The following is a 27,100-nucleotide window of genomic DNA, read 5'->3' as shown; positions in this document are numbered from 1 at the left end:
TTTAATCACTACCGCTTTCAAACGCTTACTGTTTCTAAAGCTGTTATGTATTATGTGTATTATGTGACACACAATTGTTGCCCTTTCTCTTCATTAAAGGTCCAGTGAATCCCATCACCCTCTTCACCTTAGTGTCCCTGCTCTCCTGTATTGCCTTGTCCCTTTTCTGCTTGTGCCTTAGGAAGCAACCAAACAAGTCAACAAGCTACCAGGTAAACATCTCTTCTATAACACAGTGACGTTAGCTTCAAATGAAGCTTCAGTATCAATGAACAGTAATACATTTGTTTGTTTCAGATGTCTGATCAGCCAGCAGAGGGGACATTCACTGATGCTGACAGAAGCACTGTAACATCCACCACTCCCTCCAATGTACAGTATTTTACTTTCCTCCTAGTATCCAGTACACCACTAAAATATTGTTTAAAGGATTGTTATTTTTTTAAACTGGATCCTAAATGTGAACCATTAGAACTATTAAGATCGTAACTTGGTATAATAATAATAATAATAATAATAATAATAATTTAAAAAAGAAAGAAAAAAAAATTCCTCGTGAACTGAGTGACCACAGTATGTGTTGATCTGACTCCCTCAGCTGTTTGTGGCATCTGTGCTGCTGGAGCCCGAGCTGGCTCTAACTCCGATGCCCTCACCGGCCCACCATAGCTACGGTGCCATGGCCACTTCCCAGGGTTCAAGTCATGGCCCAGTGGAGGAAGCGGAGGGTGAGGAAGACCATGCCCAAACCCGTGAGACTGAGCTGCAAGACCCTCCAGACCCCTACTGCTCCAGCTCACTCATGGACAGCCCTGTGGGCTACCAGTAACACCAAATCCCCTAAGCTGATTCCACGCGTCCTTCACCTGGGGAACACAGATTGCTAAATGTTGCAATGCTGCGTTTTCACCACTGACCTCAAACTCCAACTTGCTGCCTCAGACCCTCAAACTAGACTGGGCCTGTTAGAAAAGATGAAGAACCCAAAGAGGAAACAAGCTTTAGAATACATGAGGAGCATCTATACAAACATCTATATAACTCTGTAGCTAGCCATTTGCCAGAACATCTTCTGAATATGTCTTACGGACATGAGTCACACATCAATCTTTACAGAACAACTTGAGTGTACAGATTATTTTAGTTGAGCTATCAGATGCTCCAGGACAGGGATTCCATCTTCTTCTGTGGATGAATTTGCAAGTTAAAAGTTATGAAATTGGCTGGCATTGAATTGCCTTTGGGTGTCTGTCGGTGATACTCTGTCCATGCTGTGCCACTTGGACACTAGTAGAGATGAAAGTTCCCATGAGAGTGGGTGGTGTGAGCAGACTTGCCTGGCAGACTTACAAAGTGGTCTGGGCTCGGTTGATATCTGGTTCCTCGGCAGCAGAGCCTGGGGAGATTAAGGGTGAGGGCAGCTAGTTGTGAAGCCATCTGCAGTGAGAGAGCAGACAGACGGAGTCAAATGTATCTCAGAGATGGACTGTTTTATGTGTGTGCTCTCTCCACAGAGGCACAAGCACCTTGGTTGTACCTGAAGCTTGTCGTAACCATTATCAATTGAAGGTTGCTATTTTTGCTACAGTATTTTTGGTGTTATTAATATTGTGCTCCAGGTTGGGGATATGGGAGCCTGGTTTAGCATTTGCAGAGATGAAAATCCCATCAGTGTATTCCCTTATAATGCTGTTTTGAGTATGTATTTGATACTGCTGTAGTTATTTATTTAAAATGATTTCGGGAAGCATTTTGGGAAATTAGATTTTTTCTTGAATTGGATAAAAATCATGTCATGTTTGTCTCCTAAATATGAAGCTATAGCCAGCAGCTAGTTAGCCCAACATGTCTTGAAGAATGAATTTGAAGAAGTAGGCAAGGCAGGGCTGTGATTAGTTCTTAAGTGGGCATGGATTTTATGGACTTTTGTTGTCAACAGCTGACTCCAGAGAGTTACTGCTAAATTAAGTTAAGCTCAGCTAACTGGCGGTAGCTTCAGATTTTGCAGACACATGCCACATTGTCTGAATCTTTTGACTCAACACTCGGTGAGAAAGCTACAAATTTAAAATATGACTAAATCTATTGTTCATTTCAAGACAATAATTTTGTTAATTAAATTAAATATTGACTGACAAATTACTCCATGTGTTATCACTAAAGCTATTATGTTTTTTGTTGTGTTGTTGTTGTTGTTGTTGATGTTGTTGTAAAAACTCCAAAAATAGATATATTTTGTTACCATTAGGGCTAAAACAATCTTATTCACATTCTGCGGTGGCCAGATATTCCTGTGCTGTTTTCATGTCACAAATACAAATGCAAACAGTAAAATTAAAGCACTATTGCACTGTCATTTCAGTTGCATTAACCTACTCTGTGTGACACTCCACTGCATGCTTACTGTAACTGAGGTATGCATTTATATCCTTATCATTATGATCATGTTTAACCCACGCTGAGCTCATTGGTTTACAGTCAGTATGTTTGATTCATATTTTAGTGTCATTTTTATTTCCTCTTGTCGGGATGAAAGGTTTCTTCATGAAACTGAATGTAAAGCTGTTGTCTTTCTTAATTCACATTTCTTGCTGTGCCTTGAAGAAACAATTTTGGTGTGACAATCCAGCATGGCCTGAAATATGCTGCATGGACTGAAAAATAGAAAAAGGGATAGACACAACCAAGAGATGAAATCACAACAACTAGAAAAACACAAAAAGTCAAAAATCCAAAGTTGTGATTTTTCTTTCAAGTTAAATTCCTGCTATTTTAAGAAGATATTAACAATCCTCTTACTATATCTACTTAACTACCTTTATCTGGAACTTTCAAAGATCACATTATCATCATGAGCATATGAGTTTGTTCAGTTGTCATGGTAGTGTACATGCTCAAGTTTTTTACTGTTCTGTACATTGGTATCACCATGTTGTGGTGGATGCTTAAATTTAACATCAATGTGTATTCAGCTCATAAACATGGTCAGTATAGGGGACCATTTTGTCAATTCTGTGACAATTCAGCCAACTTCCTCTGCGGATGAAGACTGTGTGGTGTAGACAAAAGCAACATGTAAACAAGTGGATCTTGAGTAGAGATTGTTTTGTTAGCTGCTGTTTCCAAAGTCAAGAATGAACTGCCAACTTCAAAGCTGAGTTAACTTAGTGTGTGTCTTTATGTCACAGCAGTTATTTTTCTAAATTGTTAGCATCGTGGCCTTGTTGTTGATTTCTGTTCTCAGCTTATTTGTTCTTTGCTCATATAATCTTGGCAGCGTTTTTGTAGAAGATATGTAGAAAAGGTTTCAACAGGTTTGATTGACAGTGGCCACCCTGTTGTATTCTGTCTGAGAATGTTTATAATTTAAATAAGATAAAATCACATGTATTTAATATACTCATGTAATGTGATCAACTGTTTTCATCGCTTGTACTACAATGGTGGTATATTCTTAAAAGAACAGAACAATGCATTTTACAGGGAATCTAACTCATGCTGTATAAAACAGATGAAAGCTGGCAGCAGAGAGGGGGTGAATTGGTCATTGCAGAGAATCAAGGAAAATTTATTTGGGGGGAAAAAAAACATCAAAGAAAATCTCTAAATTTCTGTCTCTGAGCTGCCACCATGTCCTCTGGGTTTCTCTTCCAGAATGTTGTTTCACAGATCATTAAATTTACGTTCCTTTGAAAAATGCAAAATAAAACTTATTAGGGTATTCTTAGCTCAAATAGCCATGCAAGAATGGGTTGTCCATTTTCATGCTGAACTAGTTTTATTGTATCCTGTCATGTCTGTCCATATACTGTCAACTTGGCCGTCCAAGGTTTATTTGTAGGTGCATTAGCTTTCCAGACATGTCTATTTATTTTATCTTTTGGTTATGAAAAGTGCATATCATAATATCATAAAAAATAACATGATTTCTGATCTCTAACTCTGGGGTGTTATTATCACCAAGAAGGCTGAGGTTAAGGGACAGACTGCTTTTGAGATTAATCTCTGTCTGGCTAATGAGCTTTCATTACAACTGTGAAGTGAAGTGCTGTGATCTGAAATTAAAATTAATTTAGCTCAACTCACTCATCTTGTGCCAGGAACTCCTTATTAGTCCCGTCTACCATGGTCTATGATCAAGGGTTTTGAGAAGCAGTGAGTCAGGCTTTATGTGGTACATAATGAGCGCAGGGTGCCATCAGGAAATGTGCACACTGTGTATTGCATAGTATAATGTTTAAAATTTACCATTTAAAAAGAAATTTAAAACTGTGGAAAATGTGCTTATTTTCTTTCTTGTCAGGAATTATTATCAAAGAATTATAAATCAATTATAGGTGGCTAACACCACTCTCATGTCTGTTAGTAAATACGATGCTAAAACCAGCAGCTGGTTGGATAAAAGTAAAAAGCAGCTAATCCCTGCAGGTGCATGCTTCTTACTGTATCATGAAAGCCGGCCTTCGAATAAGCCTGTGAACATATCGCAAACCTCACTTTTGTTGCAGAAGATGAAGATCCAGCAAAGATGTGCATTAGTATGTGTTATTTATCGTAAAAACATGTCACAGTGAATGTGTGCGTGCCAATTTCACCCAGAGAAAGGACTGGTAAGGGGGGAAAGCACCACGGCAAGCATGCCATCTTATATACAGTGCTTCTTGATTAAAAAGAGTTATGAAAGAAGAAATGACCCTGACATTTTTTCTGTCACCTGCGCAACTGCTGAGAGCGTGCTGCGCAGTGAAAGGTGGATTTCTCTGGGTGCATGGACCACTGCTTGCCGTTCTGTCCACATGCTTAGAATAGAAAATGCCTCTGCCTTCTGCACTAAACATACTTTCACTCATATATGGATTAGATTCAGCATGCAAATGGAGCTTATTCATTTGGTAATGTTTAGTAGTAACATAACACAGTAGCTAGAAGTTGTAAAAAATTAATATAATCAATTTGAACCTGAGATTGATTTGGCGTTGTTTGGTCAACTAATAGAAAATGTTTCACATAGGGAAAGGTTTCAGGTTTAAATTTGCTTCTTTATCATTGCACCTATTTGTGTTTTCCACGAGGGAATCCAGAGCAGTTCCTCAGGATCTGTTTACAGTTGAGTTAATCTAATTTAAATCACATTTTTTTGTAACTACTTTATTGATCTCCATAGGGAAAAAAAACAGGAAACACAAAAGGAGATGTAGCTGCTATTTCTCCTTGTCCAATGTCTTGGCCAAGCACCCTTTGACATGAGCATTAGGTGGGGGGGAAGAACTGCCTGCTCTGGGGTTAGTAGGCAACCAATTCCACTTCTTGGTTTGTTTTGCTTTAAAAGCTTGTGTTTTGGGCTCCCAGAGAGTTGTCAGAGTGAACCTTATTAGCCTGAGACTGCACGTGTGGTTATTCTCCTCCCCTCTCGCCTCTCCACAGCATGATTTAGAATGAGTGAGTAATTGAGCAATGCTTTTGCTTTCCTTCTTCATCAAAAAGAAACATTCATACACACATATCCCTCTGGTCCATCACTTAACAGTTGCCATGACAACGCTCTTCATTCCAAAACACACTGCAGAATTTCTAAAAATAATGCGTGTTGTCTTTTCTCATAGACAACATCTTTCTGAGCAAACCCCTGTCCACCTGAGGTAAGACGTTAGGGACCAATTAATGCAAAATCAAAAAACTTAAAGGCATTCATTAGCTGGTAGCTTATTGAATTGTGGCACAATCTAACTTCTGGTGACCTGAAAGAAGGTCAAGCCATAGACTCCATGAAGCCCAGTGAAGAACTTTGGCTCACTGTTGTTCTGTAGGCTGGATTGGGACATCGAGCATGGAGCCAACATAAATACAGCAGAGTGTCAGTGGGACAGAGAGTGAGGATACTGCTGGCAGTGCAGAGACAGTTTAAGGCCATGTCAGCAACTGCTCCAACAGCGGAACAGACAGCCAGCTCACAAATATGACTTTTACAATGATACAACAAAACTATGTGTTCACTACATGTGGGAAATAAGCATGATAGATTAACTTATCGTAGCCACCCTCCCTCTCTTCACCTTCAAGTATTGCTTTAGCTACAGTAAAGGATACATGCAAATTGCAAGTTGTTGTTTTTTTATTTTGGACGGTTACACACCAAAGGACTATTGTGTGAAATTCTTTATTTTTATCTCTATTAAAAAAAAAAATTAATGTGACACTGTGCAGTTGCATGAGTAAGTGGGCTGATGTGCCCCGAGTCGCCTTCGCCTCTGTAGCCAAGGCCGATGAGCCATTCAACGCATGGCTTATGTAAGACTAGGGGATGGGCTGTTAGTTGGAATGAAATTAGACATTGTGTGATTGATTTCAAATGCTGACCATGGTTTTACAAAATCAGTCTATGGCAAACAGAGCATGAGAAAAACACACTGACCTTAATTTGAAGTAAAATATCCACAGAATATCACTTTATTTTGTCAGCACACAACATATTTTTCTTTTAAGTGTACAATGAAATCCAGTTCACAAAGAGTACGTGCTTGTATTAACTCTAATACTGTGCATTTTTTGGTTGAAGAAGATAACTAGGTGAAGTTATCGCTGCTCAGTAGCAGCTGATACTGGTGAGGTAGACAGTGATACAACCAATATTTACTGAGCTGGATGTTAATATGATAACATGCCAGTTGTCAGTCATGCCTGTTAAACAGATTTGACTGAAAATAGACACATGGAGAACAACAACCTGCATAGGGCTGTGTACTGATACAAAGAAAAGAATCACTATAAATAATATACCATCTACACAGTGAGTTAACAGACATGGAACCTATAGGCTACAAAGTACAGACTGAATAGACTATGAAGGAATTAAAAAGTTCAATAGAAAACTCTGCTTTTATAATTACAGGTAAGAACAACTAATTTTTCTATTACTGTGATTAAATAAAACCTGCAAAATTGCCTCTTAGTTTTCTTAAAATGGGTTCAACACAAAGCAATATATGTGGAGGATACAGTACACTGTACATCACATCTAGAAAGAAAAATCTGAGTTCTCTGACTACAAATAAATTTCAGAATATAAAAATAAACTTTATAAATGTAAACTCAATCTAAACCAATAACAGCCACATGTCAGCAGCTTGGATTTACAGTTGTATGGTATTATTATCTAATACTTGGCACACTGTTGCTAAGTTACTTGGCGTTATCATGATCATGAATGTAAATAACAGCTGAGGATGGTACATACAGTGCTATGGCAGCAGTATTAAAATACACATATTGGTCGGTGTCAGTACACAACATCTCATGTATTATTTGTTCAGTGTTAATACATGTTTTAACAAAACATCATAATTTTAGATAGTCTTTGTTTCATAATCCAAAACAAATACACAGTTCCAGCTTCACATCCATGTAAAAGCTCTGTGTTGGAGAAACATTGCTTATCTTCACCTCTAAAGCTGAGGTAATACAATGTTTGTAGCCACCACAACACAGTTAATTATCACTGAGATAAGCAACAACAATACGACAAAACAATATTACATTAACAAAGTCAGGAAACTGATAACCGAGGAACAGAAATTCATATTTCCTCCTAGATGCCCTTTACTTTCAAACTCAAAGGTCACGTAACAGTCTATTATTTAGAGTGTAACAGTCAACTGAAGCCTATTGAAATACAGCCTCCTTGAGGAGGGCATCACACACCGTGTTGATCAAGGTGCACATGGACGCCTTAACAGTCATAGATCACTGAAAAAAGCTATCAGAGAGTATAACAGTTTCTGTCAATATCTATTAAAATCTGCTTTGTATATTATCAGTAGGTTAAATGTTAGATAACAAAATCGCACACAAAAGAGGTGTAATGATATGCAATGTCAATAAAAAACACAGCAATGATAGGGATTAAGAAAAGAGGATTTCCTGTAAAATCACATTGCTTTGTCCCAAAGGTTTTAATGTGTATTGTAAAGTATTACTGTGTTCCAGGTAGAGAGAGCTGCTATGCTGGCCACAGTAACATCACAGTTTTAAGAGTATGTGATGCCTACGTATGATTTCTTGTTTTTCACATTTGTGCAACTCTTTAAAGATACAACACCAAGACCACTACAATCACTAAGTAGATAAATCAAAGCCATTATATACAAATAGACTCAACAGTTATCCTTTTTCTCATGAAGGTGTCCGATTACAGGTTTACAGGACTCAGAGGTACCAAAGCCGGCCGGCTCAGATCCTCACAGCTTTACAGCATCATGGCCTGGTAGCTAAACATCCACAGCAAAGAAAATAAACTCTGCACTTGGTCGATCCACACCATGCATTCGCTACACTATGCAAGCCAGCTCACCGAGCACAAATGTAGAGCAGCCAAAGCCACAATGCTGCAAGTTATACAACCTTATTCCATGGCAACCATGCTGAGTGATTTGACAGCAACTGCTCTGCACCTCCTGTTGTGTGTCTCAGTCGGCGTTGTCCTCACCGTTCTCGGTCCACCCTCGGCTCATGGCTGCTACCACAATGCTGTACATGTTAAGCCAGGCTTGGCGCAATGGTGCTGTGTAGGCCTGGCCTAAACTACACTGCAGCATGTAGAGGAGGGACTCACCCACTACCTGCAGGAGTCACAACAAATAGTAACACAAACATACAAAAAACTACTTTTCATAACTCATTTGATTGCAAAATTGCTTTTTGAGAGCTCTACTATAAAATGTTGGTCCTACAGCAAATGATTGTGTGTTGACTCCCACTGCCTGATGCTTTTTCCCCAGGTTGAGTAGAAATTCTTCCAAGGAGTGTAGGTCGTCCAGGTGGCTGACAGCTGCATCGATCACAAGCATCACCTGTAAACACGTGTATTGATACGTGTGAAAAACAGACGCAGAAGAACACTTACACAAGCAAAGTGTCCAAAAGTATCCACAAGAAAAAACTAAACAAATAAGGTTTCTTTGTAATGATCACTACAGTGAGTGGAGCTCACCTTAGTGACATGTTCCAGGAACTCAGGGCTGGAGAGGCAGTCTTGTGTGGAGCCACAGTTTGTATTGTATTGGAAAAGACTGAGGAGTGTGGGGTCCAGCTCAAACAGTCTACAACAGACAAAGGTATTCTATAGGTACTGTAGGTGGAAGACATATCCACATATACACAATACATTCATAAATCATACATCTAAAAATCGCTCTAGCTAGTGTCAGATTTAGCAGCAGCTACCTCTGAGTAAATTGTGGATTATAGTAGTCTGTCACTAAGCAACAAGTCAAGCATCCTGTGCTTGCATGTTTTAAGTGTGCAGCGACAGATCTAGCCTCATTGTCTCCCCATACCTGTATACCATTTTCTAGCACCATAGCTATTAGGCAGTAACACAGAAAATGGCAAAGCACGTGTTTTATGGATAAAACGCTACTAAAATCCATGTTAATGAATAGATAAATGAACACAATAACAACTTTAAATGTTTTCACTCCTTCCTTATCTGACTGAATCATGTTGATTGTGTGGGACAGTACCTGGAAAACATGATGACACCATGAGGAACTTTGTTCTTGCCCAGGCTCTCCCAGCTGCCTCGTATCAGCTCCTTGTCCTTCCCTGACAGCTTCTCCATCCTCCCTTAGGCTGTAAACATGAGACAGGTTCTTCTAGAGGGGAAACACACAACTCCTCTAAAGGACAAGAAGGAAATCAATAATACTTAAGTGAATCCACAGATGACACTTCCACAACCAGAAAATTATTTGAGTATAACAGCTAATATGCTAATAGTGTTGGAGTTGTAGAGAGGGGGACACTGCAGTAGGAGATATGATTACTAGGCAACAGCGAACACAAACATACCGTTCCTTCTTGAGGTCAGTCTTCTCTCTGAACTTCTTCTGATGCAGCCAGGCTGAGGGACTGAATGTTTGTGTGTGTGTGTGTGTGTGTGTGTGTGTGTGTGTGTGTGTGTGTGTAGGCAGCAGCCTTGCCTGACAATCTGGTGCACTTCCTTTCTCTTTCCCTGGCCCACGGTGCAGTCAGGGAGACAAGTTGTGCCACACGCTTATCTGTCACACTGCCTGCTTACTCTCTCCCCTTCCAGTTTGCCTCTTGATATCCTCTCTCTACAGCTCTGGGGATATTATTCATGCCACTGAAGGAGAAAAAGAGCATTCTCTCTCTTCTGCTCCAAAGAGGCTGCAGCAAGCCACAGCTCCTCCTACAGGTGAACCATGGTTGAAAACACAGACATAACACATGTACACAACTGCATTGTAAATGCAATATATTGTAGACTGCACTTACAGAAATGCTTGAGCTTTGCATTTCAAGCACATTCAAATAGACACGAAATTAAGATGAAAAACAAAATAACGAAAAAACAACATGGACATTTCATGGAGTGCAACTGCTGATGTTTCAAAGCAGGTGAACTCTATTTGAGGCCTATATTGTTTATTCCAGGGTGTGTCCTCAGCTGCCTACATTTGCAACCCATGCATTTACAGAATTAAATGTGTGGGACTTTTAATATTGTACAGCAGCTAGAATAATAAGAGACTTGAATGCACCACCTTGGTCAAATTATATTGTTCATCTGCCAAGTTAAGCCACTCCTCGAACAGCGTGATCATAACATTTGGTGGCCAAGCGCACAGCCTTTCATTAATCTAAATGAGATGGGTTTGTTCCCTTTCTCAGCCTCGTACTAGTTTGCTTAAATAGATGTCATTGGCGCCTGCTCCATCATGCATTTCACAGATGCAGGTTCCCACTCGGATATTATCTAACAGGTTGGGAGATATTTGTTTGTTTTCAGCTGTGCAGCAGGGAATCAGAGGTGCACAGCAATCTCCTGAGGGACTACAAGGCAGAGAGGGGAGATGGATACATGGTTCCCATGCCAACCCGACAGGATGAAGCCCTTGAAGATTTATCATGTGATGTCTGAGATGTCAAGGATTGGATTATGTGATTTTTTATTAAATCTTCAATTACTACTTGAAAATCTTTTGGCTTTTTCACATCTCATATCTTTCTTTCGACTCAGATTGTTCATTATCTGAGCTACCTCCAATGCTAAAAAATCATAATGAATTCCATTACAGTCATCTTGTGATGCATTCCTGTTGATATGTAATTTTGTATTGATTGTGTGTTCACTAAATTGAACTTTTACTTGTATAGTACATTTAAAAGGGACATTGTTAAGACAAACCACTCAATAATTTTTTGTATCGTGATCTGAACTTCAATGTTGTCTACGAAAATAACAAAATCACATATAATGGACTTCATAATGTCCTTTTGATTATGATTATATACTGTAAATATTCAGACATTCCCATGTGGTTTGTAAGTTTAAAAGGTCTTTTGAATTCCTGGCAGTCAGCTGGTTAAGCACAAGCACACAGAGGAAGCCAGCGTACAAGCATATTTGATGTGGGTCTATGGGCTTTGAGCAGACCACTGAATTGGTCTGTGGGACGTGAGATGCACAGTGAGGGCTGTTTATTTAGCTGGCGGTGTAGCTGCAAGAATAACAGGGAACTGTAAGACATTTAGTGTCCTCTCAGGACCTGTCTAATTAAAAAATATATATTTATTTTAATTTTAACTATAAAAAATAGAACTGAAAGCAGTGGCGAACAAAATATCTTATTGTATAATATAATCATTTTTATTTTTAGATATGTTGTATAAAACAATTATTGTTACAGACACACTTGCCTTAAATGGTGTCCTCATTGTGTTTCTGCACCATTTAATTTGATAACTAAGTATTCATCATCCTCTGAACTAAATTACAGTGTTCATATTTCTTAGCAAAATTGTTGTTACAAGACCAAAAGTAGCCTTTTATTGTTTTTCATTACATTTGTTGGGAATGTTGTGCATATGTGTTATAATAATAATAATAACAATATTAATTGCAAATAGTTTATATACATATATATAACTCAATGTCCATACTTCATTTATAAACATAAACAATTTTACAAAGTTTGGTTTTCTTTCAGTTGCAATCCCTAACATTCGTGACAGTAAACCCCAGATCTCTTGTGATTTCATAATTTATACTTGCAAATCTTAAACTATCAAATGTGTGGTGCGGATAGTTAGCTCTTACATGAATCATTTTTGAGGACAGTGTTGTTGTCTAGTGGAATGGCCGCAAAAAACTCTGCCGCTTGAACCTTTTTGATCATGCCATTTCTTCCCCTTTGGACTTCACGCTCTCGTCTTCCACATCTTCAATTTTCTCCCAGTCGTCTACATTTTCTTCCCTAAATCAGACATTTTGGGTTAGAAAATGGCTATGTTGTAATTACATCGAACTTTTACTTGGCAACAGTATTTGTCTTTTCTTCACCAAAAACTCAGAGACAAGCTCAGAAAATTATGTAATGTAATATGACCAAACCACATGAAGTCCTTGGCTCTGAGGCAGCAGTGCTATTCATATTTTTACCGGACACAGTGGGATTACATAGTGGATGAAGAAAATGTGCGAAAGAATTCTCATAATGCATACCTGCTATGAAAATCATTTTCAGTGCTGCTATCATTCACACCTCTATTGTCTTCGGATATGAATGATGTTGATCCTGCATCACCATTTTCTTCAACAAATTCCTCCCGCAGCCCAGCTTTCTTCAGCTTGTTCCTGTATGTCTGCTCTGCATGAGCCTTTGCATTTCTCTGTCAATAAAAACTCAAAGTTCTGCCACTGGAGGTTTATTTCATTGAAAATCTAATCTAGCATTTAAGATTTATGTAACCTACCTGTTTCACTAATTGGAACAAATAAGGGCGTTCATTGACCCTTGACTTCATCTCCCTTAGTTCTTTCATGTACTCCCTCATCCTTTGTTGGTCAGCTTCCCTTTTTGTATGAGAAGATGTTATTATGAGCCACTGTACTGTATATAGCATGTGCGGTTGTGATGCAAATTGAAAAATTGGCTTATATGCTGCTTTTATCTAAAGCACCCATTCACACACACACTCAAACACTGATGGTGGTGGCAGCCGGGCAAGGTGCTCATCTGACCCACCGGGAGTAAGTTAGGTTTCAATGTCTTGCCCAAGGAAACTTCCGTGTGGAGCCATATAGCCGCCCTATTTCAAAGGTTGGAAAGTTGCAAAAATAAGCAGCTTTACTTAACCAGTTCTCACCGATGATGCTGTAGCTTTTCATTATACATTTCGTTCAAGCTGCTGTGTGGGTCCAACAGCTTTGCATGGAGAATGACTGTCTTCTTCATGGCCTGGGACTTCATTTCATACTTCCTAAACCACTCGGCACTCTCTTGATTCTTACTCTCCCTTATCTCCATTGACTTTCTGTGAAAAAATTCAGTGTACAGAAATTGGACAATGGTAAAATCTACTGTCTATTGTTCAAAACTTGCCAAAAAAACCCTGTTTACCTTATGGCCATGCAGCGCTTCCTCGCAGCATCTGTGATGTATGTGGGAAGTGTGTCTGTGGACAGGGATGTTAAGGTCCCAAGTGACTTGCTTCTGCTGAGACTCCTGATTGTGGGTTCCTGTCATTGACAGAAATTTTAAAAAAAATTACAACCAATGCAAAATTATTTTCTGACAACATACTATCAAATTTGTAACTTAGAAACGGTATCACCAGCAAAGTATACATCCTCATAACCGTAGATGACAAATTACTTTTATTTTAATCCATCCAATAAATCTTTTATCATCAAACTAAATATTCAACAGTTACCTAATTTTGTCAGTTTATAAATTGCTTTTATGAAACAGACTGGAATACATGATAGACTATATATAGTGCTGGAAATAGCTAAAAACTTTGGAGCAGACTAATCATATTAAGCACATTTGGTGCATCATAGCATTAGAGGCTTTAAAAGAATGCTGGTGGTTTCCAGTCCTCCTTACAAAGGAGAAGGGTATCAACTTGATAAAGTGGTGGGTGGAAGTGTCTCAAACCTTCCATCAAGCAGAGAAGGTGTGAGAGAAGAAAAAAAGTGATGTAAAACTATAATGCGGAACCATCTGGGTTTGCTGCGTCTTCTTATTTAATTCCTATAAAGACATTGGCACTTTGAGATAGGCTTTGTGTTAACATATATTAAGGTAACGTTTTTAAGGGAGTCAGTACCTGATAAATGCTTACATAATGCTTCTGACAAAAATGTTGACAGTGAAAACTGTAAAACTTGAATAAATTAATGGCAATAACGTAAGTTAGTACATATTCTGAGAGATAATTAAAGCAAACTCCACTGATTTAAATTAATGAATAAAACCAAATAAAGAAAAATGAAACAATTTTACCAAATTCTCATGGTTAATAAAACTATAGGTATGAGGTGAAGAAAATCTTTTACCTGTGTGTTTTCAGGGCTCATCTTACTTCGCCTTGCAGGAAGAGCTGAAGTCCTAAGATAGAATGGCTGACACTTAGTCACATCTTTACTCTGGGTTTTTCTCAGCCCTTCTGTTTGCAAGGCTTTGTGCAGCATGCTGAAATCAGGAACCTGATGACTTATTTTCGGATGAAAGTCTGGCTTCTCATCCAGGAATCCCAGCCTCTTTTTCCTAGTGCGCTCAGCAGTACGAAGTTTTGGGCTACTAGGTGAAGCAGGATTGTCTTGTTGCATCAGTGACTGAGCTGAGAACTTCTTGCACACCTTCTCCATGTCTATATACGGGATAACAGTCAGACAAAGGCAATATGGTAAAAGCTGTAGTCCTGTCAATGTGGAGAGTTTACTAGAGGCAGAGTTAGAAAATAACTAAATACATTTACTTAGTACTGTACAATTTTGAAGGATTTTGATTTCTACTGTACTAAGTATTTAAGTACAAGTATTACCATGTACTCAGACTTTACTACATTTTAGAGGGGAATACTGTACTTTTAGTCCACTAAAATGTATTTTAGAGTTATAGTTATTTAAACAATCTGATTAATAATACAAAGTATATTTATTAAACATTATTGATTCCTCACTTGAAATTTACAAGCTACCCAGCAGAATGTCAAATAATTCAAAACGTAATTACTAGATTGCTCCTGCAACATACGATCATCCAAAGAGTGTATAATGTAAATAAAAGAAGCTCCATCACTACTGCAATTTTAAAGTGATCAATACATAAATGCATCAATAACTATAATCCAATAATAACATAAAAAAGTATGTGAAATGAGCCATGGTGCATGAACGTTACTATTATGTTTTAGTATTTTTTAAGCACTTAAACACCTCTGTACTTTTATTTAAGGAACATTTCTAAGGCATGAATTTCATGTGGAATACATCTACAGTGCAGTAGTCATACTTTTACCTAAGTAAATGAGTAAATTTTCCACCACTGATTAAAGATACTGTGTACAATTATATATATATATTACAATATTTCAGTTAAAGGTTTTAAATTCCAGACTGAAGAATAAAGCAACAACATCTAATGACAAAAACAACCGATCTGTAAATAACAATAGCTTTCAGCTAAACTTAATCTAGATGCTTTGCTTGATTATATTTACAACTTCCGTGACATTTTCACATTTCTTGTTTTGTCCAACCAACAGTCAATATCCAGAGACACGGATTTCAGCCCAATGAGAATCCTTATGTGTAGAAACATTATCAGGGAAAAATATTTGTTATTTAATTATGTTATGTAGTAGACTTGCAAAAAAAAAAAAAAAAAACATTTAGGCTTCTGAAAAATCAATTAACTTTTTAAACTACTTAGGTACAAGTTAAAAAAGTTGGAAAAATGTATATTCTGTATTATAACCTTGCAATAGATTGTTTGTTAAGTAATCTCTCTGAATCTCTCTCATTCTCTCATTTGGATCTCTCCAAATGACCATATTGACTCCAGTCATTACCAGACACACCAGATGCGCTAGCAGCATGGTATGATGGTACCAGCAAATGTCATACCCGCTGGAGGTAAACAAACCACAGAACAAACTCACCTTTTACCTCAGATGCTGAAAAGTCCTCTTCTACTTTGTGACGAGGTTTTCTAACAGTAGCAGCCTTATTTTTTTGATCCTGTGAGACTTGGTTTAACATTGCTATCAGTTTCTCCCTTTTTTCCCTTTCTCTCTCCTGGAAGTTGAAAGGTTTTTGTATAGTAAGCAAGAAGTTCTTCCTCTGCTCACGACCCTGCCTCCTCTTATTCTCTCTCATCTCCATCATCTCCAGGTAGAGGGGCTGAATGACATCACTGGGGGCTGGCGAGGCGGAAAACTTCTTCTTACATTCAGCTTCAGCCTCCTCCTCTTTTCTCATCTGTGTTGTTTTGGATAAAAATGAGCATTTACACTGATGAGCCCTGGTAGGATTCAGCATGGAAGGCCTGTCTGAACAATGATTCCTGTTTGGTGAAAATACCCAGTAGAGAAGAGTAGAGAAGTAGTAGAGAAGATGAATTAGACCTCACTGTCTGGGATGGTTTGAGGTGTCTTTGTGTGAAGCCAGATACGACATTGGGGCAGATCTTATAATTTCCACAAAAAACAGTAAATAACTTTCAGCAAATATAATACACATTGTATTATTATTAAAACAAAAGCTAGAAGTACAATAAACAAGACCTACTCAAACTGGTGGTTATGTTCATTTTTATAAACAGACTCTTGATCCTCTGTTGACAAGAGGGCATTCTGATGAATCCTCCTCTCCAGTTCCTCTGTCTGTCTCCTCTCTGTCTCCTGCAGCTGCTGCCTGAAAGCCTCACTAAGGGCCCTGAGCTGCTGCTGGAGCAATAACTCTGATCTGAGTCCTTCTCCGGGCAAAGTGTCCACCTTCGACATATTTCTGGTGTAAGTGAAAGGGAATCAAAGCCATGAAAGTTCATTCAGGTCTGTTTTGCTAAAATGCATAAATTATTTGGACAACTGATTATTTGTTTAAGTCAAGTAATTTATGAAACAAAATACCTGTGGTTTTACATTATGTGGGAATGTGAACACATTTACATTTATTTATGTCTTATGTCTGTATAATGTTCTGAGTCAAATAATAGTTCAAATATGATATGATGTATGTAGTTGTTTTCTTATTTGTAAAGTAGATAATGTTCTTGATAGTAAATTGAACTGTTTCTTGTTTGGAGCACTGCTAAAACAAAACATGCAATGAATTTATCAATTAATTAAAGATAAAACAAGAGTCCTCTTCAGAGTTTAGACCTGGTTTAAAAGGTTTAAAAGTGTTAGTTTTGCATCTGGTCCTGATCTAAAGTGGCCGACTATAAAAGAAAAAGAGTAAAACTACCCTTTATTGAGCTTCCAATGTTTTAAGTCTTTAAATGCTCCTTAATAATCTAAACCTGATTTGAAAGGTTGTGATTTTTGAATGTGAACCTGGTATAATGCGGTCTACCTATGAAAAATGGAGTAAATGGGCCCATTTATTGAGTTTTCACAAATGAAATATGAACTTTTGACGTTTTTTTAATTATGAAGTTTTAATAATTCTTCGGAGACTCCTTGATAACCTGAACCTGATTGGTTGGTTGACTATGTGCTGTGATTCTAGATTTGGATCAGGTCTAAAGTGCTCTACAGATCAGCAACAGCAAATATTCAGTAAAATGTACTTTTCACAAATTTGAAAATGGGTTTCAGGTAGCGTTGATATTTTTTCTCGAATGTCGAACAGCTATTCTCATTAATAAGTTTCGAAAAGACGTAGAAAGTGTAGCTCTTTCGCTTCAGCTTCGTATTTGTATTAATATTTGGATAATGTATATGATGTTGATATAAAAAGTTATACACTTCCAGCTCGCTGTGGATGCCGACTCTTGTGCGTAAACCATGGTTACTATGGCAACCGAACAACTGCACCTTGCCAATTTTCCATACGTAGTGATATGTAGTTATAGTCATATGTGTATAGACCTGTTTTTCTAATTTCTGTCAAAAAAAGAACAGTTGAATTTATATTAGAGACATACAACTAGCCATAAAGTAAGAATGAGCCACCTACCTTTTGAAAATAATGCTTTTCTCAGCGTCGAAGCGTCTATCAAACTAGCTCTATCTAAAGTTATATCTCCGCTGAAAAGATGCACTAGAGTTTATTTAGGTAGGCTAACAAGGTATATTGTTGGTGTAAAGTTAACAGGGTCTTTGTGTAACACCTAAAAAACGGGGTAGGTGTTTATCTTTCTTTTTTGTTGCAGCTTTAGCGCCGTTTGTGGACAGAAGCGGCAGCCGCTGCAGCGACTGACGTCTTCTCTGATTGGACAGGAAACAGGAAATACGTCTCCGAGAGCGCCTGTCAACACAACATGGCTGGATAAGAGAAGGGACATAGTTGCTTTTACTAGGACACATTCAAGGGGAAACGTCGAATTGATTTTCTTATGAACGTATTTACACTTCGGAGGTGTCTTCAGTTCTTTCATTAAACGCGAGGCTTTTTCCATACGTCCAAAGAGTAAGCACACAGCCATGCACAAAGTCTCAAAGGCGACTCTGGCCTTAAACGGACTTGGCCGGTGTTTTATTACAGAAAAGCATGTGTCTGCTATAAGAATATTTAGGCGAGGATTAGTGTTTGCAAAAGAGGGAAACGATTTTTGCAAGAATGATGTTTATGATGTTATTATATCCGGGGGAGGGATGGTTGGAGCTGCAATGACGTGTTCCCTTGGTGAGTGATACCCTCTCATTACTAACCACTTTTTAGTGCGAGACTAAGAGTAAACATTAATAGCCTGAACAAATAAAAATGAAAGGTAGTCCTTTGATACTTGCCCAAACCTGTGTATCTGTAGAGATTAACAAAACAACACTTAGATATGGCTTAATATGAAAAAGATCCCATATTCCACAATTTAACACTACAATATTCTAAGCATGAATGCTACTGTATTTATACACTTTTAAGATCTAATCTTTTAATCTTTGACATGTGGAGTCATTTAAATGCAGGATTTACTCTTGACAGGGATGGATCCCAACTTGGTGGGTAAGAAGATTCTGCTGCTTGAAGCGGGCAACAAGAAAGTGATGGATAAGGTCCCAGATGCGTACAGCACCAGAGTCAGCTCTATCAGTCTAGGGTCTGCAACCCTCCTCAGTGGTACAGTATTTTGTACATTCTTCCAACCTTAGTAGTGGCACCATTACATTGGGTTTTACAGTGTTTTCCAAGGATTTATACATTTAAAAGGGCTTTCTATGCCATGGATGAAAATATATCAGCGGTTTAGGTGGTGATGCACTTTCTTCCTCTGAGAAAGTTGTTCTAGTCTAGTATGACTGCCAGGGAACCTGTCTAGTCACCAAAGTTCAGGGATCAAATGTGACCATAATGTTTATCATCTGATAGATCTGGAATTTTTTTATGACACCATGGTTTTTTTTCTAATTAAAGGATGTGAGTGGCCTAAAGCCTAAACTGTTAATTAATTTATCTCTCTCAAGGTTTGTTTTTTGGAAGACAGGAACACAGTGAGTCAAGGATTTCAGACCAAGTAACTTTAGCTGAGCTTGGTGGACTTGTCTGTGAAATATGTTCCTTGCTGTAAATGATCACCTCCGATTCCGAATCCATTAAATAGCACAATATGTCCATCTGTCCAGATCTGATTTTGTTTTGTTGTTGCATGAAATTTAACAGCGTGCTCAGTTGGTAGAGTAGATATCCATAAACTGTAGGGTCAGTGGTTCAATTCCTAGTTCTTTTCTAGCCACATGTCAATGTAATGTGTACACATTTGTTTATCCATATTTAACCAGATTCAGTGAGCAAATGTATTATTTTCCTCAAAATTCTACAAACAATACCCCATAATGGGAATGCTAAAAAAGTTTGTTTGAATACTTTGCAAATTTATTAAAAATAAAAAACAAAACAAAATCTGCTTAGCACCAATTACAGCCTCATTTTTTTTTCTTTAAATATGATGCTACAAGCTTGGCACACCTATATTTGGCCAGTTTCTCCCATTCTTCTTTGCAGTACTTCTCAAGCTTCATCAGGTTGGATTTGAGCATCAGTGCAGAGCCATTTTCAGATCTCTCCAGAGATGCTCAATTACTGCAAGGCAGTGAATACTTACTGTATGTACATGTGATTTATTTCATTTTTAATTTTTAATATATCTGCAATGATTTAAAACAAACATCTTTCACATTGTTATTATGGGGTATTGTTTGTAGACTTTGTAGACTTTGAATCACTTTGGAATAAGGATGTAACATAACAAAATTTGGAAAAGTTAAGTGCTGTAATACGCTGCAAACAAAGCACAGTGTGGTGTTATTTTAATCAGATGGAAACCAAAGTCTCAGTCGGCCCAGTCCAGCCAAAATTTGCTCAGTGCAGCTCAGACTTAACTCTTATCACCAAGTCTGGAAACAACTACTTTTTTCCTACTCTGGCTAATATGTTAATGCATGCTCTTCTTTTTTATTTGTTAGAATTAGCTGAAATAATATTTTGACTTTCAAAGTATGACTAGGATTATTTGTCATACACTTATTGTTGCATTGAATTAGGATTGTAATTGTTTTGAACAGGTATTGGAGCGTGGGAGCACGTCACAAAGATGAGGTACAAGCCATATAAAAAGATGCAGGTATGTTGATCTTCAGTACTACATACATAAAGTACATAAAGTTGCTTTATGCATCTGTGTAACACAAAGGTTCAATAAGTACCATTCTACTGCCATGTCAAAAGTTCAGAGAAGTATAATTTTAAGACAAATAAAAATAACTCAACTCTTCTTGGAATACTGAGCAAAATCCATCTCTTACATAACTTGAGTTTTTCTGAATATGAACTCCAGACTTTCTGATTTTCTGGCATAGTGTATGTATTTCTGTCATCCATCAATCAAACAGATATACAATTTGTGGAGAGAAAACTCTGATACTCCGCTTCTACTCAGTCAGTCAGCTTAATGAACAAGCAACATAATACTGTATCATATAATCATGTATATGGTATGTAATTGTTCAAATTAAAATGGCAAACAGTGGTTTCATGTAACAAGCAATTTGGTCATTCCTCTGTGCAATTTATGGCCTTTTCAGTAGCTTTGCAACATCTGTGATATACCAAATGCCAAAGAACACAAGGTATACTTAAAAAAGACCATTTCCTGGCATATTCTGATTACTAGATGGCTTTCCAACCATGCATGTTTTATTTATTAAAGCCATGTTTTCTATGAACAGTAAATCATTTCAACATTTTCAAATTGGTATTCATTTCCCACACCTTCTAATTATGAAGATTCATATGAACAACGGCAAGAAGATGAAAGATTAGGAGGGTGGTTGTTTGCTGCAAAGTGAACCCACTTTACGGCTGTGGGTGCAGGCTCAGTCCCTTTTGTTAGATGTGGTTGATGTGTACCAAACACTCAGCCACAGGGTTTGTCTCTAAAATGTCATCATGCAGTGCTTTACAGTGATTATGGTAGTGTACCTCTCCCATTATGCCTTCTCTCTGCTACCACATTTTTAGGTTGTTTGCCCATTGAGTCTCCCATCATATACATCTCAGCAATAGCACTGAAAAGTATATACTACAGGTCAACTCTAAATAACATTCTTTCCCTGCAATAAAATACTATCTCACCTTAAATATAATAAGCATTGGTGTTTGGATTTGAAACAGAAACAGTTTTTTAAGGCATAGTTTGCACCTACATTTTCCTCTATAAAGTTGCAAGAAAGTGCAGTGTTTGTAAAAGTAGCAACTCATTCTACCCCAAAGTTGCATCATTTCAACCCGCATTAAACAAAACCAAACCATTTTTGGGCTGGTCCCAGTAAATCTTTATTCCCAACCACTATCACAAGTTGCAAAGCCACAGCCATTTGTGGTTTTCTGTAGGGTATGCCCCCCTACTTTATGGCAATTGGGGAAAAAAGTAGTGCAGCAGCATATTACGGCACAATGATGGGTTGTGTCACCATAGTTAAAACCCAGGAGAGGATTAACCTTGTACAAACAGTTTTCAACCCCTCGTGTGTAACTCTAAAAGGGTTGAAATTACAGTAGCCTAAAACTATCACATTCAGCCACTTTTGGTTGTGGGTAAATATTGACTCTCTCTGTAATGTTCACAAACGTGTCATTTGTTATTTGAGTTTCCTAGCAAATGTTTGCAAAAATGCAAATGGCAAAATGTCATTTGGTCCTACACCTCAGAGAGCAACATTAAGATGAAGTCCGCAGCCCAGCCAGATGAATGTTTGTGACCCTCATCACTTTTGGTTTATAAGTAGAGTACGCAGGCTGCGCCAAGCTCTGACAGCAGATAACAACTTTGATGTGTTTAGCTCAGTGGAGTAGCCCTTCTTTGCCCAGCTATATATAGGTAGAGGGGATGCATTTAAGGATAGATTCATAGACCACAGGCATAATGGGTGTCTCATTTAGGTTTGGGATGCCTGCTCAGATGCCCTGATCACATTCGATAAGGAGAATCTCCAGGATGAGATGGCATATATCGTGGAAAACGACATCGTTGTGGCTGCACTCACTAAACAGCTGGACAGTCTGTCCGGTAAGCACCGCACTTATGATTGAAGCATGAATCCCCACACAGTATCCATGATCTGCTCAACCTCTTGATTCCTGCTTGGGGCGACCGTGGCACAGGAGGTAGAGCGGTTGTCGACCAATCCCACAGTTGTTAGTTGGATCACAGGTTCCTCCGGTCACATGTCAAAGTGTCCTTGAGCAAGACACTGAACCCCAACTTAGTTGCTCCCGGTGAGTGTTGGCCAGCTGCATAGCAGCTCCCCCGTGTGAGTGTGTACGATTGTGAGGGCGAATGGGTAAATGAGCAGCAGTGTAAAGCGCTTTGAGTGCCAATAGGTAGAAAAAGCGCTTTACCATTTACCATTTGCTGCATCTGCCTGATGGACATTTATACCTAATACCACCGCATTTTTACAATCCTGCCCACAGACTCTGTTTATTTGTTCTTTCTTCCCTGTTGACGGTTTTTAAAGACAATTTAAGCTTTTGGAATCATCCATGTTTTTCCTGTAATGTCATTAAAAGCTCACATTTTGGGAACTGCAAAGCTCTGTCCCCCTCTATGGACACGTGAAGTGATCCAGTGACCTATTTAAAGCTGCCATGTGCTTCCAAGCTTTGCCACCTCTTAACACCCTAAAGTGCTGACAGTCTATAATGCTGTATTGCTGCCAATGTTAGACCAACTTTTGTGAGGTTCGCAAATAAAACTTAGCCCTGCTATGTGCTTGACAGTTAAAGTGCTGTATTTATAAACGGTTTTCAACATTGTGCACCAAACAAGTATGTGAGGTTATAGCACGTTTTTGCCTCATGTGCCTCTCATTTGTCCGTTTCTTTCTTCTCTCATTTTAGCCGTGGTGTTATTATGCTCATGATGCTGTATGTGAAAAGTTTTTTCTCTGCCAGCTGTTTTTAACACAACCCTCCTCTCCAATCACTGCAAACCAACATTTGACATTTGTGATGAGGAACCGGTAGCCGTTATGTGGATTGATCCTGCTCCAAGTCGACATGGGCCAGTGTAACTTAGGATTCTTTCATGTTTGGGCTGAGCAACTGCTGATATTTCAGGAAAAGGAGCAGTTTCATGTAAAGTCCAACAAACTGGCAGCATGTGTAAAGTGTGGCATAGTGTTTTTGTAGATAAACACTATTAGTCATTGCGATGTGGCAGGCCAAGACCATTAAGAAGGTTGTCAAATATGAACTTCAGCAGCCACCATGTTCCAGGGAGGAAAACCAGTGGTGTTTTATTAGGTGGTTTATGGATCATCCACCACTTTGGCTGCAGCAAAAACCATCCTCTTGTTTTTTGAAGGAAAAAGTAGCAAAGCACTGATTTAGCATGATGATAAACACACAGGGCCAAGGTTGATCCCTTTGTTGTGCAAAACCCTTTTTATTTTAAGGAACGCTGTTTCTCTGCTGCCTTTGTAGTCACCACTTTTATGTTTTTGTCAGACAACGTGCAAGTTAAGTACAGGTCCAAGGTGGTGAAATATACGTGGCCCATGCCCCACCACACTGCAGAGTCAATCCCATGGGTCCAGGTCACGTTGACCAGCGGAGAAACTTTTCAGACTAAGCTGCTGGTCAGTTTTATTCCACCACATTACCAATACTGGTTCATCTGTGCTTGTCTGTTTTGGTTTTTACTGTTTTCCTTTTTCTCATATGTTTTTCAGATTGGTGCAGATGGACCAAACTCAATGGTTAGGCAGGAATTAGGGATACCCACAGTCAAATGGAATTATGACCAATCGGCTGTGGTTGCTGTGCTGCACCTATCAGAAGTGAGGATCACATAGACATAGCCTATAATTCTTAATACTTTTTATAATGTCGCCCTTATTTTTATTGTCGTCTTTTAGCATGCAGAGAACAATACAACCATATCTTGTTTTCATGTGCGATATATGTAATTAAACTTTACCAATACAATGCAACACCAAAGAATATTCAGTGGAATATTTAATTTATGTGTTGGACAGCCCACAGAGAACAATGTTGCATGGCAGAGGTTCCTCCCAACAGGACCCATTGCAATGTTACCGGTAATATATCTGCATTATTTACTGTAGTAGTAGTACTTGTTGCAGAATATCCCCCTGTGACATAAGTATTTGATAAGGCTTCAGTGTTCATGCTCTTTGCACTGCAGCTGTCAGACACAGAGAGCTCTCTGGTGTGGTCAACCAGTCATCAGCTCGCAGAGGAGCTGCTGGAGCTGGATGAGGAGAGCTTCGTCGACGCCATCAACTCTGCCTTCGTAAGTAGCACTCTCACTATTAAACTGCAGATGTTGTGTTTGCAGTCATATTCTACATCTGTCTCTAAGATGCTGCAACATTTCTGCATTTGAGTGCAGTGAACCGTATGAGTATTGTATGGGTTCTCCATTGACTCACTCAATACTCACATGTTGAGCTGTTTCCAGTGAGTCACACAAACAAAATTGTCATTGTTTTGCCCAAACTTTCTACAACACTAATATTTCTCTGTGGAATTGATACCTCTCTTTTTTTATGTTTTGGAGAAACTCCTTTTTCCCATGCGGGCTATTTTTACTGGGCCTGCTGATGGACGGGGTCACCACGGTTGAGTCACGTTTGGTTTCAGGCCTGGTTTGCTAATTAAACTTGTGGTCTCCCAGTGTCGACCATTACTGCATGGAATGTTTTTCAAACAGAGCTAATTCAACTGCATAGCCTGGCCGGCATCATCTTTTAATTAGCTTGGCTCACTGCCAAATCAGTCAGTTAGGGAGGGGAAAAAACACTTTCGCTGGCCTGGAGTTCAGCTTTGCTACTATGTCAGCTAATTTCTTTGTCTATTTAAAGGCATAATGTCTATTTTCTCTCTCTTGCACATTTCTCATCCTCTGTGAATATGTTTCTGTGTCGCCTGTCTGCGTATGCACTGATAGTGGAATAATGAAAACCAGTCGGAGTTGATTGAGACGGCTGGCTCTTTGTTCCGAAGCGGACTGTCAGCCATCATGCCATCTGCAGGTTCACCTCGACAGCTCCCTCCAAGTGTGGCAGGGATTGGCCCAAAGACCCGGGTCATGTTCCCTCTCGGCATGGGTCATGCATCAGAGTACATTAGGCACAGAGTAGCTCTAATCGGGTAAGACTGTATGCTGAGCATTATGGCCTACACAAAATTGTGTAATGTGATCCTAAAATCAGCTTTTGAGCTGTTAACTGTTTGCTTACTCACATTATCTCTTTCTTCCCATGCAAGATACACTGAACATAAAATAGCATACCATGCACTGATTGCATTTGGATAGTAGAGAAAATGTTTGTCATTACAGGGATGCAGCCCATCGTGTACATCCCTTGGCGGGTCAGGGAGCCAACCTGGGCTTTGGGGATGTGGTTTGCCTCACACATCTTCTGAGCCAGGCAGCTTTTAATGGAAAGGACCTTGGTTAGTGAGAAACTTAAACAGACACAAATTCTGCAATTACAACACCATGTGTTCCCCTAAAGCTCTTTTCCGTAGGTCCTGTCCGAGCGCACACTGTTCATGTGAAGTTCATTTGTTTGATATTTTCACGCTCATTCTGGCAGTAACTAAATATACGCTGTTTAACATAAAAGATTACATTTTCTAAAGAAACATTACATGTATTTTTTATCTGTTAAATGAAGTTAAAATCACATTATGACTTTACACAAGCTCAAAATATGCCTGTTTTCTTATCGTTGGTGCAGGAGCAATGCAGCACCTACTACAATATGAAACTGAACGCCAGCGACACAATCTGCCTATGATGGCTGCCATTGACCTCATGAAACGCCTTTATTCCACTAACTCTGCTCCTGTGGTTCTCCTACGCGCCTTTGGTCTGCAGGCCACCAACATGCTCCCAGCACTAAAAGTAAGGTACCTCTCTTCTGGCTTCAATCCTCTAAACATATGCTCTTGTACATCCCAGTGACGATCGCTCAGATAATATCAACCACCTGTCAAACCTGAGCTCTACCTCCACCCTCTTTTCTGATTACACCGAGCTTCTTTTTAGCAACCTCTATAATTTTCAGGGTTCTGAACCTACTGCTATGGCATCTATGTTTAGCCCCAAATTTAGTGTTACCAAAAGTGTGTGGGTGGGGTGCAGGGCTGGCTCTGGGGCAGCGGACAGTGGTGTTGGCTTGTGTTTTCACACCCCTTTTATTACCAACCGCTCATGTGAAATGACTTTATTCCCTACTAAGTGATTCAGATCAACACAACTGTAACTGTTTGTAAAGGCATTTCTCTTTGGAGGCACTTAAAAATGTAAAATGGACATCTTCTCAATATTAAATGCTGCGATTTCACTAGTTTAAAGATCCTGTATAGAGATCTTTTGTACTTACATCTTGGTCAGCATGATAAAAAGTTTACAGCGTTGAGCTGATGTCTTGTTTCCCTCTGCAGGAGCAGATCATGGCATTTGCAAGCAAGTGATGCATCGGTCATGCAGTGGTCATTGATGGCTCTCCAGTGACCAGCTTTAAAGTATTTAAACATTGTGAATGTAAAATAATTAAAATAAATAAGATTTATTTTACTCTTTGATTTTCTTTCATT

General features: G+C 38.8%; 4 protein-coding genes across 11 annotated transcripts in view; 2 read left to right on the top strand and 2 right to left on the bottom strand.

Annotated features, from left to right (window-relative positions):
* The window catches only part of tmem63c (transmembrane protein 63C), a 28,909-nt gene extending 24,824 nt beyond the window's left edge, over nt 1–4,085 (top strand). For all 3 annotated transcript variants that reach the window (XM_067479092.1, XM_067479095.1, XM_067479093.1), the window contains exons 21-23: nt 100–212; nt 298–372; nt 599–4,085. In XM_067479092.1, the coding sequence (XP_067335193.1) occupies nt 100–212; nt 298–372; nt 599–829 (419 nt within the window). In that variant the 3' untranslated portion in view covers nt 830–4,085. The remainder of the gene's footprint in view (nt 1–99; nt 213–297; nt 373–598) is intronic.
* Nucleotides 4,086–6,415: 2,330 nt separating this feature from the next.
* ngb (neuroglobin) lies at nt 6,416–10,123 on the bottom strand. 4 transcript variants are annotated; one of them, XM_067479104.1, is made up of 5 exons: nt 9,847–10,123; nt 9,519–9,627; nt 8,987–9,095; nt 8,727–8,846; nt 6,416–8,615 (listed from the first exon to the last, which is right to left on the bottom strand). In XM_067479104.1, exons 2-5 carry the CDS (start codon nt 9,614–9,616, stop codon nt 8,463–8,465), a joined length of 480 nt encoding a protein of 159 aa, XP_067335205.1. In that variant the 5' UTR covers nt 9,617–9,627; nt 9,847–10,123; the 3' UTR covers nt 6,416–8,462. The 4 variants fall into 4 exon arrangements, with proteins under 4 accessions (XP_067335205.1, XP_067335204.1, XP_067335203.1 ...); XM_067479103.1 differs by having other exon boundaries at nt 9,519–9,650; nt 9,847–10,122; XM_067479102.1 differs by having other exon boundaries at nt 9,519–9,674; nt 9,978–10,122.
* On the bottom strand, nt 10,068–18,206 carry fam161b (FAM161 centrosomal protein B). Of its 2 annotated transcripts, XR_010910999.1 has the most exons (10): nt 17,990–18,206; nt 16,598–16,816; nt 15,970–16,373; nt 14,363–14,676; nt 13,422–13,540; nt 13,168–13,335; nt 12,775–12,874; nt 12,524–12,690; nt 12,119–12,275; nt 10,068–10,207 (listed from the first exon to the last, which is right to left on the bottom strand). XR_010910999.1 is itself a non-coding variant. In XM_067479096.1 (9 exons), exons 2-9 carry the CDS (start codon nt 16,810–16,812, stop codon nt 12,194–12,196), a joined length of 1,569 nt encoding a protein of 522 aa, XP_067335197.1. In that variant the 5' UTR covers nt 16,813–16,816; nt 17,990–18,206; the 3' UTR covers nt 10,238–12,193. The 2 variants fall into 2 exon arrangements, 1 of the variants encoding a protein (XP_067335197.1); XM_067479096.1 differs by lacking the exon at nt 10,068–10,207 and having other exon boundaries at nt 10,238–12,275.
* A 74-nt stretch (nt 18,207–18,280) lies between these two features.
* Nucleotides 18,281–27,088, top strand: coq6 (coenzyme Q6 monooxygenase). 2 transcript variants are annotated; one of them, XM_067479097.1, is made up of 12 exons: nt 18,281–18,658; nt 18,956–19,090; nt 20,533–20,591; nt 22,409–22,535; nt 23,978–24,108; nt 24,202–24,309; nt 24,508–24,570; nt 24,678–24,785; nt 25,443–25,645; nt 25,836–25,951; nt 26,239–26,405; nt 26,948–27,088. In XM_067479097.1, the coding sequence occupies exons 1-12, from the start codon at nt 18,457–18,459 to the stop codon at nt 26,975–26,977; spliced, it is 1,449 nt and encodes a 482-aa protein (XP_067335198.1). In that variant the 5' UTR covers nt 18,281–18,456; the 3' UTR covers nt 26,978–27,088. The 2 variants fall into 2 exon arrangements, with proteins under 2 accessions (XP_067335198.1, XP_067335199.1); XM_067479098.1 differs by lacking the exons at nt 18,281–18,658; nt 18,956–19,090 and adding an exon at nt 19,996–20,073.
* Nucleotides 27,089–27,100: the final 12 nt, after the last annotated feature.

The sequence above is a fragment of the Channa argus genome, chromosome 16 (assembly GCF_033026475.1).
Source record: "Channa argus isolate prfri chromosome 16, Channa argus male v1.0, whole genome shotgun sequence".
NCBI classification, from domain to species: Eukaryota; Metazoa; Chordata; class Actinopteri; order Anabantiformes; family Channidae; genus Channa; species Channa argus.
This window is presented reverse-complemented; position numbering and strand designations above follow the sequence as displayed.